Source organism: Gopherus evgoodei, chromosome 2 (assembly GCF_007399415.2).
Source record: "Gopherus evgoodei ecotype Sinaloan lineage chromosome 2, rGopEvg1_v1.p, whole genome shotgun sequence".
Classification (NCBI taxonomy): domain Eukaryota; kingdom Metazoa; phylum Chordata; order Testudines; family Testudinidae; genus Gopherus; species Gopherus evgoodei.
In genome coordinates, this window is record NC_044323.1 from 149,929,317 (window position 1) to 149,943,742 (window position 14,426).

At 44.4% G+C, this 14,426-nt stretch overlaps 1 protein-coding gene across 2 annotated transcripts; it reads left to right on the forward strand.

Moving 5' to 3' along the window:
• Positions 1-1,613: 1,613 nt before the first annotated feature.
• Positions 1,614-13,967, forward strand: DUSP11 (dual specificity phosphatase 11). 2 transcript variants are annotated; one of them, XM_030551902.1, is made up of 10 exons: positions 1,615-1,735; positions 2,866-2,941; positions 4,889-5,020; positions 6,119-6,242; positions 7,812-7,872; positions 8,300-8,346; positions 9,527-9,602; positions 9,984-10,109; positions 10,549-10,584; positions 11,350-13,967. In XM_030551902.1, exons 1-10 carry the CDS (start codon positions 1,701-1,703, stop codon positions 11,618-11,620), a joined length of 984 nt encoding a protein of 327 aa, XP_030407762.1. In that variant the 5' UTR covers positions 1,615-1,700; the 3' UTR covers positions 11,621-13,967. The 2 variants fall into 2 exon arrangements, with proteins under 2 accessions (XP_030407763.1, XP_030407762.1); XM_030551903.1 differs by lacking the exons at positions 7,812-7,872; positions 8,300-8,346 and having other exon boundaries at positions 1,614-1,735.
• Positions 13,968-14,426: the final 459 nt, after the last annotated feature.

A 14,426-nucleotide genomic window follows, 5' to 3' on the forward strand; every position in this document is an offset into this window, starting at 1 on the left:
TTCCTGCGAGAGATAAGGTAGGTGAGGTAATATATTTTATTGGACCAACTTCTGTTGGTGAAAGAGACAAGCTTGGAAGTGTGTCTCTCTCAACAATAGAAGTCGGCCCAATAAAAGATATTACCTCTCCCACCTTGTCTACAACACACCTCAGAAAGACAGACAAAGCTGGCCATCGGAGACTCTCAAAGGACTTAACAGACACCCTATGGGGTCGTGAGTCTGAGACATGCTGAGTCCCCTCCACTCCAATTGACTTGACAACACCCCTAGTGCCTTTTCTAAAGATGGGTACAACATTTGGTACCCTGCAGTCATCCAGTATAGCAGCTTTTTTAAAAATGCTGCAGCCCAACCTCTGGGATCCTCCCACTTTGCAGGGTCTACAGCCAGGGATCCAGCCCAAGCCCCAAAAGTCTACACTGCATTTAAACAGCCTCTTAAACCCAACCCAAACAGCCTGTATCAGCTGCAGGAATCTAACGGCAGTGTAGAGGAGACATACCCTTAGAACGTACTGCTGGAGTTAGGTAAAAATCTGGGAATCAGCGTAAGAGAGATTGGGGTGCTGGGATTGGGCTGGGCCCCAGGGGACTGTGGGTCACAGAGAACAGGACATTGGTGCTCACCCTGGAGGATCATGGGTAACAGACAAGTGGGGGCTAGGCTGGGTCAGGGGGATTGTGGGTAACAGAGAACAGGACATTGGTGCTCACCCTGGAGGATCATGGGTAACAGACAAGTGGGGGCTAGGCTGGGTCAGGGGGATTGTGGGTAACAGAGAACGGGACATTGGTGCTCACCCTGGAGGATTCTGGGTAACAGACAAGTGGGGGCTAGGCTGGGTCAGGGGGACTGTGGGTAACAGAGAACAGGACATTGGTGCTCACCCTGGAGGATTCTGGGTAACAGACAAGTGGGGGCTAGGCTGGGTCAGGGGGACTGTGGGTAACAGAGAACAGGACATTGGTGCTCACCCTGGAGGATCATGGGTAACAGACAAGTGGGGGCTAAGGCTGGGTCAGGGGGATTGTGGGTAACAGAGAACGGGACATTGGTGCTCACCCTGGAGGATCATGGGTAACAGACAAGTGGGGGCTAAGGCTGGGTCAGGGGGATTGTGGGTAACAGAGAACAGGACATTGGTGCTCACCCTGGAGGATTCTGGGTAACAGACGTGGGGGCTAGGCTGGGTCAGGGGGATTGTGGGTAACAGAGAACGGGACATTGGTGCTCACCCTGGAGGATCATGGGTAACAGACAAGTGGGGGCTAGGCTGGGTCAGGGGGATTGTGGGTAACAGAGAAGGGGGTGCCAGGGCTGGGCCCCAGGGGGATTGTGGGTAAAGGCTGGGCCGGCCCCTGATGCGCCGGGTCGAGGCTCCGCGTGCCGCAAGCCGCGGCTTTCCTAAGGGGCAGGGCTAGCTGAATGGGCGGGGCAAAGGGGTCAAAAGGCGGGAGGGGCGCGGCGGGGCCGGCCGTGATGTCAGAATGGGCGGGGCACGCTGGTGGGGGCGGTCGTGCGCGTGGCGGGGTCACGTCCCCTGCGTGAGGTCGTGGGAACCGGAAGCGCCGAGCGCCGGCTGGGTTCCGCGGGGCCCAGAGCTGGGGGCGTCTCTGGCGGCGCGCCGCGGCCTGGGTATCGGGTGGGCGGCGCTGGACGGCGGGGCGGGCTGGGGGAGCCGGAGCGGAGCCGGAGCCATGCCGGGGAACGACAAGACCCGCCTGCCGGACAGGTGAGACCAGCTCCCCAGCCGGGGCCCTTCCCCTCTGCGCCGGCGTGAGACTCCTGCGGGCCCCGGTGCCTGGCGGGCGGGGGGTCGGTGTTACCTGGAGCCCCTCCCCCGCCTCTTTCCAAATGCTGCCACGTTGAAAGCAACCGCCCCCCCTCCCCCGACCAGGGAGCTCTTGGTGCCCCCTCCCCCCTCAGCTACTGGCCACTTGGCTGCTCGCTTTCCAGGGGAGATGAGGGACTTGAAATCCCCCGTTCCCCGAATCCACTGAGCCGAGAGCTTCTGGGATCCTGCCCTATCCGGGTTGGGGCGGCGGCTGAGACCCTTCAGGTTCATCCCCCGTGCTGTCCAGAGTGTCTAGGGCTGCGTGTAGACACAATAGTAACGGAGTATGTTTCCTTTGGGAGGATCTCTATGAATTGTATGAAATCATTGGCAGACTGCTATGAAATCAGGACACCAATAAGTTTTACTCTCACGTTTATCACATGTAACCCTGCGTTGAGTGCAAAACGCTGCCTGAACTGTGGCTAGTGATTTGCATTTCTGAAATAAGTGTGACTTGGCCTGTTCTAGCTTTTCGCCTTGGCAATAAACTGATTTTGCAATGTACAGCAAGGGGGTTGCAGCACTGATTTCAATAGCTGGGCCTTAATTATTTTTTAAGGGTTCCATCAGTGATGCTAACTGATCTGGATCAGTTGACACAGAGAAATTGGGATTTGGTAATAAATCTGTATTAGTTTGTAAGAAGCTTTGCCAGCAGGAAGGAAATAAAGCCCAGTAAGGGGGAGGCATGGAATGAAGACAGAATGTAAAAGGCAAGGCTTTATCTGCACCACACAGCTTTTAGAATAGTCAGCGTGTGTAAACGCTCTTTGTCAGTACTTTGTTGGCATGACACATACTTCCAGCCCTGCAAGCCGCGTTAGCTTTGTCAGCAGGAGAGCGCTCCTGCCCGGCAAAACTGCATTCACACTGCAATTTTCATCAGCAAAACTTTTGTCTTTCATGAGGAGGCTTTTTTAAGTACCTGTGAAATACAAGTTTTGTCAACAACTTCGCAGTGTAGACATTCCCCAAAATTCCACTTATGGGAAGTTGTGGCATTAATCATCACATCTCTCTTCTAGATGGACAGACTATCTCCCACTTGGACAAAGAATGCCGGGTACTAGGTTCATCGCTTTCAAAGTTCCTTTAAAAAAGGTAAGTGAAAGATGATTGAGTTTGGGCTCTTTTGGGGTTGTTTCGGATCTGTAGTTTTCAACTGTAACAGAAAACATGGACTTAGTGATCTCAGAGCAGGGATTTTTCAAAGATGTTCGGGTTGGATGTGTTGAGGGGAGAACTTTATTCCAGTGTTTGCACTCCTTGAGAGGAACTTATCTGAACATCCAGGTGATTCACACCAGGTCTGTGCTACAGCATTCTTTCAGGGAATCACATCTCTTCACACCCCATCACTGAGAACTAGCCAACAGAAGTCTTTCGTGTAGATGCAATTATACCAACTACAGTTCTATTGGTATAGCTTGTTTCACTTGTGTGATGCAATTTTATGATATCATTACAAAGCACAGCTTTCAGTATAACTGCATCCACACAAGGAGTGCTTTGCCTGTATGGTGTACTGTTATTCCCATACCGGTAAAGTACTTCTGGTGTAGACATAGCCTAAATTTGATTTATGCTAAATGAAAACATAAAGGAAAATTTGGAGATTATAACTTTTTGGGAAAGAAAATAAAAGCCTGATGGGACCATCACCCTTTAAAGCTTTAGAAGAAGTAAGCTGAGTTAAAGCTACTGCAGTGTCATTTATATTGCTGCCATTGTGCTTTTAGTAACAGATGGAGGTTTCTCACCAAGCTTGTTGAACATGAGTGGCCAGATGTTTAGAGATGGTAGTCACCCATGGCTCTGAAAACTTAAGCCATAGGTGACTTTATGTGGCCTCTCTAGGCACAGTGGAGCTGGGTTTTTTTGGAATCCTTCTGCTATAAAGTATTGTGGGATAGTGAGTTCCACATATGGAGCATCATACCATGGGAATTCTCATTCAGATGAATTTCATGCATCATTTTGATGGTCATCAGAGAGCTTCTTATAAAAAAAAAATCTGCCAAAAATGTGGTAATCTGCATCCAAGCAAATTTTGCCACCATCACTTCAGCTGGAGTTTGGAAATTAAAAATAGATCATGACATATTTGCTTTGTGTTAAATTTAGCCGTTTGTGACAGTAATGTTGAAAGATCTTTTTCCACTATAAAGATACATGTGTCTAATCACTCCTTTAAATATGCAGAACTGACTTGGTCTGTAATCTAGTACATTTGATTCAGCAATCTGTCTCCCTTGATCTTTCTATACTAGTCCCAATACTTTCAAATTAATAGCCAGTGGATTATATGAAGGCTGCTGCTGCTGACCCACCTCATTCACCTGGAGTACCCAGCTACTAAGGTGTTTATCCTTTTTATCAATATAAGTAGTAGCTGTTATTCCTTTATCAGAAATATCTTAGATGATTCTGCTTTTAAGCCCCTTGTTGCCTCCTTGTGTTAATATCTCAATTGCTATGCTGAGATTTTCATCTGTTTATTTCTTTACCATGCTTTCATATTTAAAAATGCATAGGATGGTAAGCTTGTGAATACTAACAGATGGCCATATGATTGGCACCAGCAAGATGTTCAAAGGTGAACCTCCACCTCTTTAGATGCATTCCTCTGCCATTTGTGTATGCTCTTGGATTACTGTCAGATGTGTCTACATGTAGAGAGCTCCAGTCACTATAGTATGTGGGATTCTTGGAACACAGCTGAGCAATCTGATGCACTAATGTCAGGGAGAAGATGCTCTCAATAGATCAATATCAAGGCACTTCAATATTTAATGTATCTGCCTATGCCTGAGGCCTCTTCCTGTTTGGTACCTAGATTCTGACACACCTACCTTTTTAGGGAGTACACTATTGGGCTGTGGGTTGGTGGGTGATTTAAATCTTTACTACTGTGGTCCCTAGAGTGCATGGGAACTCTCCCTCCCAAAGCTGTTGTGAGGTGTTATATTTGTAAAGTGCCTTGAGATTCTTGGATAGGGTGCTGCAATTGTGCACGATATACTATTAAATATTCATATTTCTCGCCAGAGTTTTGAATGGAGACTTGCCCCAGAAGACAGATTTTCTCCTTTTGACCTCATTAAGAAAATTAGAGAACAGAAAGAAGAACTTGGCATGATCATTGATCTAACATACACAGCACGCTATTATGGACCAGAGGTAAGTTAGGATCCTAGGCCCCAATACTTCTGCTCCCTGACAGATTTTTCAGTGGGACATTGAGCATGTTGGTTAGCCTCCCTGTGCCTCAGTTTCCCATCTCAGAGGCATTGGGAGGATTAATCCATTGAAAATTTGTGAGACTCACATACTATAGTAATGGGGGTTAGGGGAAGACTGCCTGTGTGGATCCAAAAGCAGGATCAGGACTAAAAATCCCCCCACTATGCCCAAGTGAATGAAGTGGACTTCAATTTTTCTATGAATATGGTGGACTCTGTAAGTGACTACATATTACCATGTTCTGTTGTTTCACTCTCACAGCAATGCTAAACAAAGGCTTCCAAATTCCAGTTGAAACTATTATTTATTGGTGGCATTAATTACACAGAAACAATTGTTTAAAATACTCCCCTAGCCCTTCTTCTACATGCACTTTGTGTTTGTAAAAGACAGATGGGAAGGAAACCTGGGACAAATAAACAATAGCAAAGAAATGTATTGGTCAAAAATATTTTTGTTGGTACCTCAGTTGTCACTAGGAGGACCAAGTATCAGAGGGGTAGCCGTGTTAGTCTGGATCTGTAAAAAGCGACAAAGTCCTGTGGCACCTTACAGACTAAAACTCTTTGTTGCTAGGAGGACTAAGTGGGCTATCAGATCTTGCATCTTGGTAGTCACTTGTGAATCATTGTTACTAAATATGGGCTGTAAAGTCTCCGTAATAGTCTAGTGTAAAACTACTCTAGTTCAGAAGTCTTTATGGTGTGTGTTTTATTAGATCCCTCGCATCAGTTCTGGTTCACAGTAAGAATTGTTTCAGGCAAATTTCACTCCATGTCTTTATACATAATTGTATTTAAGCACTTCTGGGAGATGCATGGTATATCTGACAATATGGTGCTGTTGTAACTTACCTGAGTTATTGCGGAGGATGTCACTTACCAGACTAAAATCTCACAGGCGCCCTTTCAGGTTTAGTTTTTAAACTATAGAAGGATTTGCTTTCTATAAAGCATGTGGACCCTTTCAGTGATAGAAATGTTTGGTTTTATGGTCCATACAAAAATGTGTTGGATTCCTCTCTTTTTTTTGTAGGAGCTACCAGAGACACTGTGCTACTCCAAGATCTTGACAGTTGGACATGAAGTACCAGATAACGAAACAATTTTTAAATTTAAATGTGCCGTGAGAGAGTTTTTACGGGAGAACAGAGATAATGGTGAGCATAGATTGCCTCTAATTCTTATCTGCTTCCCTTGATTAAAAACTGCATTGTAATTAAAATGTCTCGAGCTATAATGAACACAATCTCTTGTAGATTTCAGTGTGCTAGGGAAATTCTCGTATAATCTTGTGTACAATTAGTTCCCTGCCTTTGGTAACCCATGTTGGTTTTGTCTCATCTTGGCATGTGAAGATCCAAGAGGATGTCAAGGCAACAATGCCAGTTGCCTTTGGCAGTAGCAGTAACATTGGATTCATGGTTAAGTGAACACTGAGTTCAAAAAAGAACTACATAAGTTTATGGAGGATAGGTCCATCAATGGCTATTAGCCTGGGATGGTGTCCCTAGCCTCTGTTTGCCAGAAGCTGGGAATAGGCGAGGGGATGGATCACTTGATGCTTCCCTGTTCTGTTCATTCCCTCTGGGGCACCTGGCATTGGCCACTGTTGGAAGATAGGATGCTGGGCTAGATGGACCTTTGGTCTAACCCCGTATGGCCATTCTTATGTTCTTATTAGTATAGTCAAGCACCGTGAAGTTTCATCTAGCACTAAATGAATTTTTGAACAAATTTATTTGACAAAAAGTGCAGTTTTGGTCAACTTATAACTGTTTGTGAATAAGGCTAAGATTTAGTCTTGGGTATTTTTGGTAAGTCATGGACAGGTCATGGGCAATAAATAAAAATTCATGGCCCGTGACCTGTCCGTGACTTTAACCAAAAATATTTGTGACTAAATCTTTACTTCTGGGGCCCTGCTGCTCCAGGGCTGGAGATTGACTGTGCCCGAGCCACTGCTCCGGGGCCCGCTCTCCGGACAGACTCCAAGTGCCCCTGGGACTGCTGCTCCAGAACCCCCTCTCTCCCCCCAGACTGCTGGTGCTTAGGCAGTCCCCAAGGTACTCCCAGGACCGCTGCTTGGGTGCTCCCTGGAGCCAGCTGCCCAGGGCTGTCCAAGCAGCAGCTGGTGCAGCTGGCTCCAGAGCACTCCCCAGGACCACTGCACAGGTGGTTTGTGAGACCAGCCTCACCGGCTGCTGCTCAGGTGTCCCCAGAGCCAGCTGCCTCCCAAGCAGCGGCTGGTACAGCTGGTCTTGTGGACCCTTGGGCCAGCTGTCCGAGCAGCCCTGAAGTCAGCCGTACTAGCCTCCGCAGAGGCTGCAGAAAGTCCTGGAATCTGTGATTTCTGTGACCTCCGTTAAAGAATCGCGGACTTATTTGTGAATTTCACACCAGTGGTTTTGTCCATTTGTAAAATGGTTGGAGGGAGGAGGTGGTGGAGCTGCTGCTGCTTCTAGCCCCTTAAACCTTTAACCGCTGTGCTAGAGCACTCAACTGGGGTGTGAGAGACCCTGGTTTGAATCCTGGCTGTTAAACGGTCTGCTGCAGGTCTGAGGTTCACCAAAAAAAATCTGGCAGAGATGTTAATTTGTTTACACTGGCGTAATCGGTGAATGACTAACATGTAATCAGATTTACTTCCTTCTCCTTTCTGATGCCCGCTGCCTGCCTGAAAATGAGCACTCTATTAAAAAGCGTAACTTGAATTTCCTCTCTCATAGATAAACTCATTGGAGTTCACTGCACGCATGGCTTAAACAGAACTGGTTACCTTGTTTGTAGGTGAGATATCTTAAACTCTTGTAGCTGAGCCGTGCTAGATGGGTATTTCTCTAGTAGCAAAAGGGATGGGAAAATCACTTATCCAATGTCTGTCCCACTATAGCTAATCTTGGACTCTAATGTAAAGTGCACTGGTCAAGGGCCCAGTGACCATATAAAATCTTGGCTTTCATGAACAGACCAGGATTAGAAGTTCTCTGAGCAGATAAGTACAGATGCTCCCAGGGCATGTAAGTTTTTTGTGAATGAGCCTTGGTATAGCAATCAGAAATTTACCTCTGCTGTAAAAGCTGTAAGTACCTCGATAGCCCATCATGGCCTGTAAATACATAATCTAAAAAAAGCATCCAGAGAGAGAAAAGTTTGTCTTTCGTTCTTAAGCATTATTCCCATAATTAGAGCGCATGTATTATGTTGCTCTGTTCAGGTACCTAATTGACGTTGAAGGCATGGAACCGAATGTTGCTATAGAGCGTAAGTATAAGGAGATCACTGTTTTTCCTGTTTCTTTTATGGGGCAAAACACTGGCTTAATAGCTTGCATTCAAAAGGTTCTAGGATAGCTAGGAGGTTGGCTGTAGGAGAAGAGCACAGAGGGAGAACTTGTAAGATCAGTTTTGCACTGTAAGAAAATGTAAGATTGGAAGAGTGGATGGATAACGGAAAATGGGAGGGCAAAGAGGAAGAGGTTTATTGCGACGATGGATTGATTTTTGCAACAGTGCCCTTGGAATCCATCTTAAGCCAGACTGATGTCAGTGAATCCCTGGATTTGAAACCCAGGTGACGTATGAGTGGGAGTGTAAATTATTGAGGAATGTTCCACTCCGTTGCCAGACCATCTCATTGCGTCTCTTACGGTAGAACCTCAGAGTTACGAACCCCTCGAGAATGGAGGTTGTTCATAACTCTCTCAACAAAACGTTTTGGTGGTTCCTTCAAAAGTTTACAGCTGAACATTGACTTGATATAGCTTTGAAACTTTACTATGCAGAAGAAAAATGCTGCTTTTAACCATGTTAATTTAAATGAAACAAGCACAGTTTCCTTGCCTTGTCAAATCTTTCTTAAACTTTCCCTTTATTTTAGTAGTTTATGGTTAACACTGTACTGTATTTGCTATTTTGGGGGCTGGGAGGGTCTTTGCTGCTGCCTGATTGCGTACTTCTGGTTCCAAGTGAGAGATGTTGTTGACTGATCAGTTCATAACTCTGGTGTTCGTAGCTCTGTGGTTCTTCTTTATAAACAAGAGAAGACCTGCTCCGCCCAATGGGTCATTCATGCAACCATGAGGTGTCATCAAAGGGGCATTATGTAGAAATGGAGTTGCACCTTGATGTTTTAAATGGCATCCCTTCGTTCCAGCCTGCATTTCTCTTCTGTACCTTAAAGGACATCTACCTAATATCCAACCTTCCAATACCTATATGCTTAACCTGTGCTCATGTGACCCTAACTGAATTACTGGTAATAAGTTGGGTTGTGCTCAGTGTCAAAACCAAGGGGTTAAAATCATTGAGTTCTTTATTACTGCTAATATGAGGTGTGTCTTCAGTGCTTTGCTAGCACATGATCTACCCCCTGTCCTGAGTAGCCTAGTGCAAAATAGCTATGTATAATAGTGTTTTGTAACTTAACTCTTCCCTCCTCGTAGTGTTCAACAGGTCGCGAGGGCATTCTATAGAGAGGAAGAACTATATTGAGGACCTTCAAAAGGGCCCCATGAGAATGTAAGTCCCTGTTTTGATATCTGTTTCTGTCTGGGTGCTAGAATGAAGAATAGTTAGCTCATGTCAGCTATTTAATGGACCTGAGTTTAGCTTTTTAGCTTCTGTTAGCTGATGAAGAAGCAGGGATCAGTGGATAGGGAAAAAGACTGGAAGCCAGGAGACTATGGGCTTTGTTCCACGTTCTGCTGGTGACCTTGGACAAGTCACTCTTCCTCTCAGCACCTCAGTTTCCCCATCTTTAAAATGGGAATCATGCCCATCTCTTAAAGTGGTTTGAGGTGGAATTATCACTGAGACTGTAAAGAGAATAAAAACTTCCCTGCAACTTCATTGAGTGATTCTGTAGATTTGCACTGAGCTAATGGAACATTTTTGTTTCAGGAACCATGCTGCAGATGGACTAGCATTTGATTTAATCAAAGGACAAAGCAGCATGGCACCAAATTTGGATTTCCAATTAGCTGGACATCATCCGTATTCACAGCAGCTCCCGCTGGCAGACAGCAGGTTGGTATTTAGTTTTTATCTCTAACGTTGGGTCTGGTAGAGTGGATTGGATCAAGGGAAAAGGTATATTTGTAAAAGTGACAAAGGTAAACAGGAGCGCAAGATTGCAAGCCAGGCACTCAAGTTTGAATCTTGGTCCCAAAACTCACTATGTCTAGGAACTGAGTTTAAACTCAGTTGCTAAGACTGTTTCAACCATAGTCTGGACAAGATCTATTGATCTGGTTGCTTCTGTGGCAATTATTTACATTTTGCACTGTATCTAGATACATTGTGGGAGGTGCATAATAAATGAATGTAGAGGTAATGAAATAGTTTTACTGCTCTAGGATACTTTAGCACAAAGAAGGGTCCTACCCTGTGATTCAGACTTCAGTAATTCTTGTGCAGAATTGGCTTTGTCATAATAAGGCTGTAACTCTTCTTCTCCTGCTCTTAGGCTCTTCCCTTCTTGGCGAGGAAAGGGAGAACAAAGGTAAATGGCTTTCTCTTTACTTCTGGGATGTAGGCATTTGCACTTCCTTCTGTCAAGTGTCATGATATGATACCACATCTGCAGTTCCCACCTCTTAAGTAACCCTCTCTGGTCTTTGCTTCACGGATGTATGGGTGAACTTCCTCTTCCTAAATCTTAATAGATTATTGGGCTGAATTTAATTCTTCCATAGTTCACGATTTGGGGGTTACAAACATATCCGGTTGGCTTTTGTAAGTTGAAAGAGAGAAAAGTACAAGAACGCTCTTTAAGAGTTAATCTGTTACATAATATAGAACTGAACCTTCCAATGTATGATTGACAATCAAACGAAAGTGGCCAGGGGAATGTTTCATAACCTTTTATTACTACTTCTGGGCCAAAATATGGGGGGCAGGAAGGGTTATTCCTCCTGTTAGGACAAACTGGATGGGGTGGGAGGCAAGGGAATACTTCTGTGAAGACTTCTTGTGCTGCAGTTGACTTGCGTACAAGAGGTAAGCAGTAGTAGTACTTGACCACCACTTCAGGGTACTGTAAAGCTTCATGTTTGTAAAAGATCTTAGCATTTTTCCCTCTGAGGATCTATGTAAATGCAAAGTATTAAGAGACTGAGAGTCTTAACATGATTAATAAGGCCTGTCAAAGTACAATTGATGCCTCACTAGTGCAGTTGATCTCTGGTGTAGCTTAGGCGTTTCAAGAGTTGAGCTCTCATGAACAGCTCGGCCATCCAGGTAAATGACATTGATCTTTCTCTTTCAGAGCCCTGTACCCCGTCAGGAATTTCCACGGGGTTTACGACAATGGGAGATCTGCTTATTACAAGGAATGTGTCCCTACAGCCAACCTGGCCCAGCAAACACCCCCTTACAACTTGGGACCTGTCAACTACCCTGTTCCCCTACCTTATAACGAACAGTATAGTGGCTACAATGGACCATACTTTCCAGTGCAAAATCCTCATTATATGCAATGGGAAACATATAAAATGAAAACGTTCAGCAGACCCAAAAGGAATCACTATCCATATTAATGTGAGGAGCTCATCTGGTGGAAGAACTTGATAGTGTGCTATATGGAGTCCACTCTGTGCAGTTCTTTTAATCTAGATGCTTTATTCGAGAATGAGTCTTTTATTCATTCTAATTCCTTTGCTGTGGTGCCCATCGCTGGCCAATTGCCAGTCAGGAAACACAAAGGGAAGGAATCATTAATTTTAACATTGAGACTGTTTTTAAGTTTTATTTTTCCTACCCATCTTCATAACAAACCCTCACCTTTTTACTGTATTGAAATATTGTGACATCCATGTTAAAATGACTTATCGAGTTCTAAATGGACACCCAGGATAAATATGGACCGAAATTGACTAGGTGGTTTCCATGAGAAATGTCATGTGCATTATTTAAACTCTAAGGGAATTGTGTTTTGAACGAATGCCTTCCCCTGCAGTTGTTTATAACCAAAGCGTAGCATGGCAATACCTGGAAAGGTAACCAAAATGAAATTGAATAGTGGAGCGAGCCAGAGAGCAGCCTTTCCATCCCGTGAAAAAATCTCAAATTTTTGAGAACTTTCACCCCAATGATCAAATTAAAAAAGCTTTATGGGAAGGATAGACTGTAAAAATCCCACTTGATTGATTTCCCACAGAATTCATTGGCTTGCTTCCCAGCTTCCTATGAAGTCTGATTTCTGGTTGCCTGTTTTCCATCAAAGATCTGTCTAAATTGATAGGTTTCTACAGAATGTTTCAATTTTGATGATTGGCATTTTGCTGAAGAAAAGCCTTCAGCTGGAAAACTTTGGACCAGTTCTATTTAATAGCCTAATTTTTCCATTCTTCAAGAGGAGCAAAATCTAGCATCATCATTTTCATTTTACATTGTTTTAAACATGTTTTTAACCTTAGTATTCTCCTAAATGTAACAGGTGAGGGACTGGGTGGCTCTAGGAAGCCTAAAGGTTTGGTTATTCAGATTGAAATTGAATGTCAACAAGGTCATTGCTCCTTATACACTATTCATGAGACAGGTGATTGATAACCATGGTGGTCTGCAACAGTCTATGTGGCAGTCTCACAGAGGCTGAGGATTGAAGCAGACACTACCTCCTTACCACAGAGCTCAGCATGGAGACACGTTGTCATTTATGTCCAGGAGACTTGTATTAACTGTTCCTGCTCTGTGGGAAAACAGAAACTGATCTCCAGTGCTTTCAGCCTGGCACTTCATTTTACCAGCACTACATTGACAAGGATGTTCAAAGCAAGTTGCTTGTGCCCATTTAGTGAGGCTAACATCATGATCCTAGTTCTGTGAGAACGTGGAAAGGATAGTGTCACTCAAGCTTTGTCTTCACTGCTTAAAAAGGGGATTTCTTTGCAGCAAGATGATAAATGCAGGGCAGTTCTTACTGTAACATCCTAAGTGGAGAAAAGGCATTTGTGTTTTCTGTAAGGTGGCCTGGCAAGGTCTGCACCATACTTCTACCTGGAATTGACCACATCAAGTTTCTCACAGTAAAACTGAAGCGCCCTGTTTTTGCAGCAGAATATGTAATCCATGTTATCCTATGAGGGAAGAAACTGTGTCAATGAAGACAAACCCTGAGCATGGGTTTGCTCTGTGAATTAATAGCCAACGTGTCCTCTACCAGGAACAGGATTCTGAACTGGCATGATTGATTCTTGATTAGGATAACTTTGCTGATGCACACTGAAAGCTACTCTAAATTGAAGTGTGTTCATTACAGGGCCAAAGTCCTTGAATAAGAGAAATCAAGTCTTCTCCCTAACCTGAGAGCTTCAGGTGGACAGGATTGCATGTGCCTTGGCATCATGATTTCATTCCTTGTTCAGTTGCTGGTTGGCTTATGCAGTAAAGCTCCTCACACTTAGGCTATTTGACAGCAAGGATTGACCAGTGATATGGAAGGTAAGTCAACAGTCTGCAGCTTCCTCAGGAATATCAGTTCTTGTATTTAAGTTATTCACATCTCTGTGGAGGTATTGTTTGCTGCAGTCAGTAAAAGTTTATTTTAAATTGGAAGTAAAGTTTAAGCTTAATAAACTGTATTAATGAGCTTCTGCTCCTGAAGTGCTTCATTAACTTCTTGTGCATTTTATAAATGACTCTAGCTAGCTATCCCTTGCTTGCCTTTTAGGTGCAGCAGCTTGTAGTAATAAAATGTGGTTTGATTTAGGAGGTCGATATCTTTCCTCACTGATGTGGTTTCTATTCCTGGCTCTTCTGACTTGCTGTTTGACTTTATACTTAACTTGCCTGTGCCTCATTTTCCTCATCTGTAAAATTGGGGTATTTCCCCACACCCATCTTTGTAACATTATTTTAAGATCATTGGATGGAAGGAGTTAAGCAGCTAGCTGGGGCCTCATGCTTTTTGTGCAGGAGGTTAGTATTTGGAGTTTACGGTGCAGGACAAATGGGATTGTTTGTGAGAGTATGATACATTTTTAGAAGAAAAAAAACACTTTTTGCAAGGAAAACACAGGACTCATGAGCTTTAACCCATTGTGACAGATAGCGCCTACTCAAGCAAAGTGGCTTTTATGGCACAACTCAAGTATGCATTTGCAGGTCTCTTATGTATGATGTTTTGCAGACCTATGAGACAAAGTCCTTTTATGTACTGACTATGGTGCCAATGGGTCCTCTTTCAACATGTGTCATGCAGCCTAGAAAGCCTGGTTTGGGCACAGGGTTTAGCCCTTGCCCTTGTACATGGCCACGGGGGGCTGGAATAGAACCTCAGGTCTTTAGCACCAGCTCCTGCTGCTCCCGGAGCCCTAGGCCTGTGAGGTTTTTGTAGTCAGGGGC

Excerpts from the sequence above, each read along its gene's own strand:
- DUSP11 (XM_030551902.1), top strand. The coding sequence starts at position 1,701 with ATGCCGGGGAACGACAAGACCCGCCTGCCGGACAG. Across the intron at positions 5,021-6,118 it reads CACGCTATTATGGACCAGAG|GAGCTACCAGAGACACTGTG; the intron begins GTAAGTTAGGAT and ends TTTTTTTTGTAG. Across the intron at positions 9,603-9,983 it reads CAAAAGGGCCCCATGAGAAT|GAACCATGCTGCAGATGGAC; the intron begins GTAAGTCCCTGT and ends TTTTTGTTTCAG.